Below are 10903 nucleotides of genomic sequence, written 5' to 3' on the forward strand. Positions count from 1 at the left end.
CTCTTGAATATTGAAAAGACATAAATGCTAAAATGCCCTCATATTCTTCGCAATAAAAAAAGAGACAACACTAAAAAGTAATGGTCAAATACTCAAATATATGATTCTTCTCGAACTTTTGAACACCAAAAGGACAATTTTCCAGACAAATCTAATAAAATCTGCCCCACAAATACAACAAAAAAAATATCCCGGAAGTTTTTTTTGCTGCTTACTACAACCTACCCTTTAATAATTCTTGGGTACCAATAAAACTAAACACAAGTTAAAATAAATTACATGAAAATAAGATCACCTATAAAAAATGGCACAAAATGGAGAGGCTTTTTAATTTGCATATAAAGCCTACAATATTCACTAATTTTTTCAAGTGCCTGAAATTAGTTACATTGACCTTCATTCAAGGGCAATCCTGCATAAAGATGGTTTAATGTCAGAATCAGAAAACCAAACAAATGCAATTAAGCATGTAGGAATAGCATTTATTCATAGTTACATGCAAGAAATAGCAATGTGCTTTTATTAGTATCTGATTTTTTAGAGAAATATAATAGAAACAAATGAAAGTAGAATGCTACAAAACACAAAGCAGTGGAGATATATACCTTTAAGCACTTCAGGATTGATGGAATAATAATAGTCTTGAAGATCATCTGATAAAGAAGCTGTATCAAGCTCAAAAGATCCAGGTGGCACTCCAGCTCTTTCTGAACCAGTCAGTTTTGTTGATGGGATTCGATGGGAGAATCTTAAATGTTCATTCCCAGGGATTTTTCGGTCATTTAACCCTCCCCAAGCTGTTTTCTTAAAAAGACTTACAAACCCTTTGACTTTGACCAATAAAGCAACAGATACACTGCCAATAGCATGCACATCAAGAATTTCCACAATATCAAATTTGAATTTAGTATGGTTTTCTGGGTCTGAACCCCATTTGATATCCCAATCCTTGAATAAAGCCCATATTTCACCTTTTTGAGGATAAATAACAAAAGAATTTCTCCTCGAACTATTTTTAGAAACTATCCGATGAGAGAAGATGAGGCGATCTTTTGTTTCCTCTGATTTACCACCCACAAATTTCCCACATCCAACGGGTAACCCTTCTTCTGCCCATTTTATTTCGGATTCATCATCTGGGTCAGCCTCTAACCATGTGATCTTCAACTTAAAATTGCGTGTAAAAACTTTCCTAATTTTTGCATAGAACCTTGGCATCCCGTCGACAGAATCATAACATGCCCAGATTTGGTCAACTGCGAAACAATCTTCCTCTTTATCTTTGTCAAAATTACTGAATTCTAAATCCGGGCAGTTTACAAACTTACTATCATCATCAAGATTCACATGGTTACCATTTGGCGTATTTCCAGCAGCTTCCTTGTACACGTCAGCACGGGGTCCGGGAACTTCCGGTGCTGCCCCTTGTGCAGTTATGTCATAGGCAATGAAGAGCTTCGAGCAATGCTGACACCGCAAAGGTCTGTTTACAAACTCTCTGTCATACTCGTATTTTATGTTGCAAAAAGGGCAATAAGTCCCGAATGCTTGAATCTGGTGGTGGTTGTTGATGATGTGATTCACACCATTGAAATGAGAACTCGGGACATCATTGAAACTGTGTACATTCTCTCTTATGATCTGAAAGTATCATATTTGCTTCAACAATAAGCTTAAAAGCTTCAGGAATTTGTTCTTATGAGGGTGAAGTACAAGTGCAAGTTTTCGGATAGTTGCTTCGTTTGCTACATCGGGAAAACTGAAAAGGCAGGGGTGTAACATACGAGGGATGGCATCTCGATTCTGGAGACTGTCGCTTCGACTCCTGAGTATGTTGAAACTTGAAAGTGGCGTCGAGTCAAAGGAAACTGTCCATGAGATTGTTTCGCGCGCCTAAACACATTTTGGGCCATAATATGGTGACTTTGGCCAATTGGCCCTATGGGTGACATTAATTAATATTGGGCCTCTCTACGTGGAGCCCAATGATGTGCAAACAAGTAGGGGGCCTTTTTGTTAAGTCGGGAGCCCAGTCAATTTCGGATTTAAACAAATATGGTGGGTCGGGTTTGGAAGGTGTTGAGTCCGAAACTTTTGTGGGGTATTTATATACCTATAATAATAGAGGTACAAATCCAAGCATCATCATATTGATTTTGAAACTCTTATATCACAATTTCAAGCATCATATTATATAAATGATTATAATGTTACAAAATGGGGCTATATAAACAACACATTTATTATAAAATATGGTTAAATAAAAATTTTCTATTAAATATGGTTATTTTAAACATGTCAGTTTGTCATTTTAATCTTGCAACATCTCACTTTGTCTCTTTTATCTAGCTCATATCACATTGTTTGTTTTAACTGGTATCTTCTAGATCAAAATTCTCAATGTTGATGATATACTAGAAGTTAAGTTTTGCAATTCATATAGAGAAAATGTATCTCTGTATTTTCAATGACATTTTTGGATTGTTGGGTTATTTAAAAACTCACCTAATTTCCTATAAAATATTTTTGTACATTTGTGTTTGTTCATATATATTTTTGAATATCATATGTTATGTGTTTTGTAGGGATTTAAAAGGAACTAGGAAAGGGACACCCGCATTGATCAACCTTACAAAACACCAAACATATGATCAACCATTCTAAATGAAGCATCAACAAAAACATAAATGAAAGTGAAGGACCCAAATCGAAGTCAACCAAAAGGTTACTATTTTTAAGGCTCCGCTGATTTAATTGTATATATAACGGAAAAAATAATGCTAGGACAAAACTCTATCAAAAAGTCTCTTTTACAAGTTAAATCTTTTTTGAACTTTAACCAAAGAATAACACAAACCACAAATCATTTTTGCACTTTTCTCCAATTTCTATTTTAGATTACATATTTTCAAGACCGACTTTTTAAGAATCTATATTACAAAGTTATAATTAGAAATAAACATAGATAAAATTTTATTTTAATTAACTGATTCAACCATCTGATTATTCGTTGAATTTAAAACACATGTTTTAGTTAAAAAAGATTTTTTTTTTTTTTTTTTTTTAAAAAAAAGAAACATTACTAAAAAATAAGCGATGCAGATGGTCCAATATATGATTGTTGTCAAACTTTAAACACCAAAAGGACATAAATTTCCAGACAAATCTGCCTCACAAATACAACAAAAAAAATATCCCGGAAGTTTTTTTTTTGCTGCTTACTACAACCTACCATTTAATAATTCTTGGGTACCAATATAACTAGACACAAGTTAAAAAGAATTACATGAAAATAAGAGGACCTATAAAAAGAGGCACAAAATGGAGAGGCTTTTAAATCTGCATATAAAGCCTACAATATTCACTGATTCTTTCATGTGCCAAGAAGGTTGACTGAAATTAGTTTGGTTGACCTCCACTAGACCCTTTCAAGGGCAATCCTGGAAAAACATGGTTTATGTCAGAATCTATCGTTCAACAACCAATGTAGGAAGGAACAGCATTTTTATATTCATGGTTAAATGCAATAGATTGTTATACTGGGGTAGATTTTCAAAGAAGAAATACTATACAAATATAATAGAACATTGCAGGATTAAGCATGGAGAAACATACCTTTAAGTGCTGCAGGATTAAGCTCCCAACAGCCTCTCAAAGCACCATCTTTTTCCTCTGTGAAAAGAAAAGCAGGAATGTGGCGAGAGAATCTGTTGATCTCCTTCTGTGGTATCACCACAATGTTGTCAGATGACCTTTGTACCCTTGGGGCCTTGTAAACCGACTTATAACCAGGGACATGTGTCAGGGACATAACTTTTACACTGCTTTCATCACTCTCAAGAACTTCAACAATCTCACATTCACAGTCAGCATCCTGTCTTTTGTTCAAAGCCCAAATCTGTTGTTCCCTTGGATATATACTAAAACTCTGACCATTTTCTTCTGCTTTCACAACATGCGAAAAGACCTCCGGGGGTAGTGGCTTTGTTTTACCAGGAGTCACTTTAAACAAACCACAAACAGTTGACTGATTGTTGCATGACTTAAGAAAGGATACTTGAAGTCTGAAGGGAGGGGTTTCAATCTTTATAATCTTTACATAACATTGATGAATTCCATTACTTGTATCCCAAATTGCCCATATCTGCCCATTATGAAACTTCCATATCTGTGTGTCTGCACTGAAGTCATGAATTATCTTGGGGTATTTTGGTAAATTACCATCCTCACAAAAGGAGTTTGAACCTTTTGATGACGTGGCAGTGGCAGTGGCATCACTAGGGTTCTTTAATCCCCTTGGTGATCGACGAACATTAAGCGTGTCTTTATCAATACCATTTTTACCCTCGGGGTTTACATTCTTCTTTGGAGAAGTAGCATTATTATTATTATTATTAGTATCAGGATTGATGGAATAATAATAGTCTCCAAGGTCATCAGGTAAAGAAGCTGTATCAAGCTCAAAAGATCCAGGTGGCACACCAGCTCTTTCTGCTCCAGTCAGTTTTGTTGATGGGATTCGATGGGAGAATCTTAAATGTTCATTCCCAGGGATTTTTCGGTCATTTAACCCTCCCCAAGCTGTTTTTTTAAACAGACTTACAAACCCTTTGACTTTGACCAATAAAGCAACAGATACACTGCCATTATCATGCACATCAAGAATTTCCACAATATCGAATTTGAATTTAGTATGGTTTTCTGGGTCTGAACCCCATTTGATATCCCAGTCCTTGAATAAAGCCCATATTTCACCTTTTTGAGGATAAATAACAAAAGAATTTCTCTTCAAACTGCTTCTATAAACTATCTTATGAGAGAACATGAGACGATCTTTTGTTTCCTCTGATTCACCACTCATAAATTTCCCACATCCAACGGGTAACCCTTCTTCTGCCCATTTTATTTCAGATTCATCATCTGGGTCAGCCTCTAACCATGTGATCTTCAACTTAAATTGGGTTTTGAAAACTTTCCTAATTTTTGCATAGAATCTTGGCATCCCATCAATAGAATCATAACATGCCCAGATTTGGTCAACTGCAAAACAATCTTCCTCTTTATCTTTGTCAAAATTACTGAATTCTAAATCCGGGCAGTTTACAAACTCTGGTTCTGAATCAGACTTACTATCATCATCATCATCATCATCATCAAGATTCACATGGTTGCCATTTGGCATGTTTCCATGACCTTCTTTGTCCACATCAGCATTACCAGACACTTTTTCCTTTTCCTTTTTGGCTTTCACATCTTCAACATCATCTGATGATTTCCGTGATCTTTTTAGAGGGCTCGACTCATCGGCTGCAGCATCTTCATTGTAAGAAACTTGCGGTTTTTGGCGGGAAGATTTTCTGTAATTGACACCATTGCCAGCTGGACCAAACCCATTTCCTCCTTCTGCATCAGAACTACTTTCACCAGATTCTGCTCCAGTCTTTCTTCCTCTCTTCTTCTTTGTGTCTTTAGAGGGTTCTGTTTTCATGGGCTTTGGTACAGTTTTTGAACTACCAGCAGCTTCAGGTTTTGTATTTGAAGTCTGATGTGTAAAATGACTAGACTGCCCATCTTTTTGTATATTGACTTTGACTTTTTCCCGTCTCTTCACCTCTTCTGTGTGAGAAAAGGGTGGTTGTGGTTGTGGTTGAGCTCTGTTGGATCCAAGATTTGCACTTTGATTCTCCTCATGCGCAAAACGAGACCCAGGCACTCCCCCTGCTGCACTTATGTCATAGGCAATGAAGAGCTTTGAGCAATGCTGACACCTCAAAGGTCTGTTCACAAACTCTCTGTAGTACTCGTATTTTATGTTGCAAAAAGGGCAATAAGTCCAGAAAGATGGCCGAAGGCTCGAAACTGGTGGTTGTTGTTGATGATTCACACCATTGAAGTGAGAACTCGGGACATTATTGAAGTTGTTTTGACCTGCAAACTGTTTTCTAGCATATGAACCATGAGTTTGAGGCTTTTGAGGCTTTGTTGCAGGAGCTTTCATGGGTTGTCTACATTTAACATCATATAGAGACCTTTTTCCTTTATCTGAAAGTATCATATTTGCTTCACCAATAAGTTTAAAAGCAGCTTCAGCACCAGGGAACTTGTTCTTATCAGGATGAAGTGCAAGTGCAAGTTTTCGGTATTGTTTTCGGATAGTTGCTTCATCTGCTACAGTTTCAATTTGAAGGATTCCATACAGGTCCTTTTCAGCACCATTGATCTTTTTTAGAGATGAACAATGAACCTCACAAACTGTGATTAGCTGAGAAATGTTTTCTAGTTCTGGATATAAGTTTCTGGCCTTCAATGCAATGTTTCTTGCCCCTTCAAAATCATTATTCACCATCTTTTTTTCTGCAAGTCCCTTGGCCCTGATAGCCTCATCTTTGTTACACTCCATTGATGCAGTAATTCAAGAAGGTAAACTACTCAGAAGATCTCATTTATATTAGAAATCAAAATCGCATTCTATGGTATCTTGTGTTTAACTCATGAATTATAAAGCAATCATGTAATGGCAATGCTCCCCTTTGTCCCCAGAGTTCACTTCAAATCCCAATCTGAATATACAAAAACAAATTGGATATTGTTATTCGATAACTGTTTTGACTTTCATTTAGAAAATAAAGTAGCAAAACATATAACTGGAAGTTTTTTATTACTTAACTGTTGTAGAATCATATTACTAACAACTTATACCTAAAATTCTCTGATGCGCAAAGATGAGTGGAAATCAGATTCAGATCGTCCACCCTCTGCGATTGATAATTAGGAGAAATGTCCTGAAAGTATCACACAACACCAGATGATATTAGGTGATATCAGTTTGAGTTTGCATCAACGTTTCTGAGAACGACAATAACAACAACAGCAGCAACAAAAAATATAGCAATGATCAGATTGAGACCGATTTCATATCCTCTTACTATACGAATTTAAAGTAATCAAAACCAAACACCTGGTTACATACAGCCCCATCGCTAACATTTACGAGTTCAGAATAACTTCTAAACCGTCATGTGCGGAACAATTTCACACATAAATGTAAAGTGAGCCAAAAACCCTAAAACGGAGTAAACAGCAAAATCGGGTATTTTCGAGTGCAGAAGATGAAATTAGGAAACGATATATCGAAAAACAAAAGAAAAATATCAAAATTAAAACCACTGTACAAGTACATACAATTACAAAGTCTTCGCACACAAAAAATATACATTGACATTGAAGCAGGAGACCAAAACAATGAAATATGAGAAAGCAGAACTTACTGAGTGAGGGTTGAGCGAGCTAGCGAGAATTCTGGAGATGGAAATGAAGGAGGGTTGGATCTAGAGATGATATGGGCAGCGGGAAGAAGAAACATGAAATTTTGAGAGATGATTTTGGCTCTGAAATATTTTCGTTTCTCCCTCCAAATTGTTAGCGTTGTTCATCAAGGGGTTGAGAAATTGAGGAATGTTAGGGTTTTTTAGGGGGTGTACTTTATGCACTAATCGTTGTACCTTGTATACTAACATGTTTTTTTTAGGGGGTGTACTTTATGCACTAATCGTTGTACCTTGTATACTAACATGTTTAGTAATTGTTTATGTTGTAATAATGCGTTTTTATCTTTCACAACATCGCATTTTATTTTTGTGTTGCTAACAATTTGTGCCTCTTCTTGGATTGTTGACATAATATCGACGTATTTATTTAATATGTACAATTAGGAAAACATGGGTTTTTATTTAAACTGCAGTGTAGCTTATATTTAACTTTTAATAAAGACATATTAGTAGAGGTTATTATGCGGTAATTAATGATTTAATGTTGTATCAAAATACAATTATGCCGTATGATAAAATAAAAAAGAAAAAAATATATATGTATTATATAGGAGATGAACGAAACATTTTTAAAAACATTTGATTTTTTTTCTCATATCACTAAAAAGAATTGTTTTTTTGTGTCGATATGTATATGGAAAATTAAATGAAAAATAGACAGTAACGTCACAAGAGAAAAAATGTCACTCATAGAAAAACTTGGAAAACCATACATCCAAGCTCAAAGAATGTCATGAATAAAATTATGGGGTGTTTTGGTGTAATTTAGATACACTGTTTTTTTTTCTAAGTCGTACGTGAAAAGATTGTTAAAAGATTGGTTTCGTTTATGATTATTCCAATTCTTGAATATCACATCCAATACACACACAACGAAATCAGAAATAATATTTAAAATTATATGTTGATTAGTTGCGAATAATAAATTTAATTATTATTAATATGATTAATTGATTATCAAGTTTCATCTAGAAACCATATCGATCTTCCGCGATCATATCTGATTATAGGAAATGGGTAGAAGTTGATTGTCCCGTAATCGGACGAAATTAAAAAATGAAACAACAACCTCATAGTTGTTAATGTCGATTCGTGTTGACTGCTCAAAGATGAATAGTCTTTTGTCCTCGAATGTTTTTACATCGTTTTTAAGGTTGTAAGTTTCAGCATAAACACTCACAATTTGATGGAGTTTATTCTTCGTTCCAACAGCTATGGAAGATGAATAAACGCAAAGTGATTACTCGAAAAAAAAATGGAAGAACCTTAATTTTACAAAAGCAAATCCATGGAGAGGGAGAGAGGAGAGCAAAAAAGATCCACAAATCTTAGGGTTATCTCAAACAGTGAATACAACTCTAGGAGACATGTATTTATAGTTGTAGGAACCCTAGAAGGCCTAAAACCCTTCATATGGTCGGCCCTAAGAAACCCTAGGACTACAACTTGCTCTCCAAGCAACACCTTTTTCAGGCCTTCCAGAAGAATCTAGTGAGAACTGCGACGCGATCCCACCGTCGTGGCGTGAAATTCGTGAATCGAGTTGGTTCAACCTGACCGATCTCAACCCCTACTAAATACAAAAGCTCCAAAGCTCCCAACCGACCGATGCATCGTGTCAAGTGCCAAGTGCGCCTAAATCTCGTCATTTCACGACATCAGCTAGGCTATGCGCACATGTGGGCTAGGCTCGTTCCTTGATCCGGCCTACCAATATATTGGCCTTATAAGCCCACTAAAGTTTCTTCCTCCCACTAATATGGGATAGAATGGAATTACCAACTTGCAATTATCCTTCATAATTTCCAACACCAGTGATATACTCATAGCTTTTCATACGCTACAACTTTTCTTCTGGTCAATCTTGGTGATTTTATCAATAAAAACATGATGTTTATTGGAGGATCACCAAATTCATAGGCTAGGCATGCGTGTGGGATTAGTTCATCCATTGATCCGTCAAAAGCCTTTGTAGCCCTATTAATATACTATCCTTACAAACCCACTAACGTTTCTTCTTCCCACCAAAATAGGATAGAAGGAAATTACAAACTTGCAATTATCCTTCATAATTTCCAACAATCCCCCGCCAAGTTTGAAAGTTTCCTTTCAATCAGATAGATGATGTCCCTTGGGTGTCACGAAGATTAAACCATTGCTTTATGTGGACAAATAAGAAGAGTCAAATTCTATGGTATCCTTATAGGTTTAAACGAAGAACCTTGTGACCTCCCCAGTTTACCCCTGCACATCAACTAACATCTTTGCATTCTCGTTGAGCATTAATATGACCATGCACTAAAAACCTTTTCATGACCCTTTAGAAGATAAACCATTAATCTTCTATTGAGGCGACACCACCTCTGGATCATGTAGACAAAGTTTTACAACATCTTCGTTGCTTAGATGTCTCCAAAACTTTGTTAAGAGCTTTAACTCAACCTCGTTCTCGGCAACGATGTACTATCGTACCTCACATGGATCTATCATTGATGATAGTACCTTATACTATTAGTGACTTCATTGTTACCCTTTAAACTTGAGAATTAGAAGCACTAATGTCAAGTTGGGTTTCCATCACTAAACGATTCTATTATGGTTTTAGACCCATGCTCTCATGGTAGATGTAACCAAATCTTTCGTTAGAGGTTTGGTAGGAGGATCTGCCAAGTTTCTACTTGTTTTGACATGGACAACTTTAATGGTACCACCCTCAATTAGTTGTCTCACAAAATTATGTGGCAAACCTACATGTATTGACTTTCCATTATATATCGTATTAAATACTTTAGATAGTGTGGACTCATTGTCACAGTACATGGGTATAGAATGCATTAGAATGTCCAACATACGGATATCCAGGAGGATATCTCTAATCCACTCTGCCTCTTTGCGTGCTAATGATAAGGCGACAAGTTCAACTTCCATTATTGAATGAGTTATGCATGCCTTTTCTTGCTCGCCCAAGAAATAACACCACCATCTAGAATATAAATCCAACCATTTGTGGATATTGAATCATGGGTGTGGTATGTCCAGCCAGCATTAGGATAGTATTTCGTCAGATGACGAATACGTCAACTCAAAAGTATATTTCCTTTTCAGGTATCCCAATACTTTACCCACTACCTTCCGATGCTCCGTCCCTTGGTTAACAATATTTTGATACGTTCTCTTACAATGAATGCAATGTCAGGTTAAGTGTAATGTGTAGCATACATCATGATCCCAATTGCACCTGTATATTCTAGTTGAGCCATTGCTCGACTAAAGTTCACATTTAGTTTCACACTTGAATCGAAAGGATTGTCAATTTCCTTAATCTTCAAATGTTGAAAGTTTGTCATAATTTTCTTTATGCAGTGAGATTGACTTATAGAGATCTAAATGCGAGTCATTTTCACCTTTAAAACAAGAATGGTATCTACTTCTCCTAAATCTTGCATCTTAAATTTTGAGGTCTGGTATCTCTTCTTCTCGAGAATACCTTCTACGTGAGTACCAATTATCAACATATCATCAACATAAAGACATATAACGACTATGTATTCGAAATTGCATTTGGAATAATTAAT

At 35.9% G+C, this 10903-nt stretch overlaps 2 protein-coding genes across 3 annotated transcripts; both read right to left on the minus strand.

Moving 5' to 3' along the window:
• On the minus strand, positions 1 to 1528 carry LOC111900924 (uncharacterized). The gene is made up of 2 exons (XM_023896793.3): positions 606 to 1528; positions 1 to 412 (listed from the first exon to the last, which is right to left on the minus strand). The coding sequence occupies exons 1-2, from the start codon at positions 1216 to 1218 to the stop codon at positions 381 to 383; spliced, it is 645 nt and encodes a 214-aa protein (XP_023752561.1). The 5' UTR covers positions 1219 to 1528; the 3' UTR covers positions 1 to 380.
• A 1602-nt stretch (positions 1529 to 3130) lies between these two features.
• Positions 3131 to 7469, minus strand: LOC111900912 (uncharacterized). 2 transcript variants are annotated; one of them, XM_023896781.3, is made up of 4 exons: positions 7269 to 7469; positions 6700 to 6782; positions 3616 to 6560; positions 3131 to 3440 (listed from the first exon to the last, which is right to left on the minus strand). In XM_023896781.3, the coding sequence occupies exons 3-4, from the start codon at positions 6398 to 6400 to the stop codon at positions 3400 to 3402; spliced, it is 2826 nt and encodes a 941-aa protein (XP_023752549.1). In that variant the 5' UTR covers positions 6401 to 6560; positions 6700 to 6782; positions 7269 to 7469; the 3' UTR covers positions 3131 to 3399. The 2 variants fall into 2 exon arrangements, with proteins under 2 accessions (XP_023752549.1, XP_023752550.1); XM_023896782.3 differs by having other exon boundaries at positions 6668 to 6782.
• Positions 7470 to 10903: the final 3434 nt, after the last annotated feature.

Source organism: Lactuca sativa, chromosome 4 (genome assembly GCF_002870075.4).
Source record: "Lactuca sativa cultivar Salinas chromosome 4, Lsat_Salinas_v11, whole genome shotgun sequence".
Taxonomy (NCBI): domain Eukaryota; kingdom Viridiplantae; phylum Streptophyta; class Magnoliopsida; order Asterales; family Asteraceae; genus Lactuca; species Lactuca sativa.

Coding starts and splice junctions, on each gene's coding strand:
- LOC111900924 (XM_023896793.3), bottom strand. CDS start 1,218: ATGCCAAGGTTCTATGCAAAAATTAGGAAAGTTTTTACACGCAATTTT. Junction 413..605: donor CAATCCTGAAGTGCTTAAAG/GTATATATCTCC, acceptor ATCTTTATGCAG/GATTGCCCTTGAATGAAGGT.
- LOC111900912 (XM_023896781.3), bottom strand. CDS start 6,400: ATGGAGTGTAACAAAGATGAGGCTATCAGGGCCAAGGGACTTGCAGAA. Junction 3,441..3,615: donor TAATCCTGCAGCACTTAAAG/GTATGTTTCTCC, acceptor ATGTTTTTCCAG/GATTGCCCTTGAAAGGGTCT.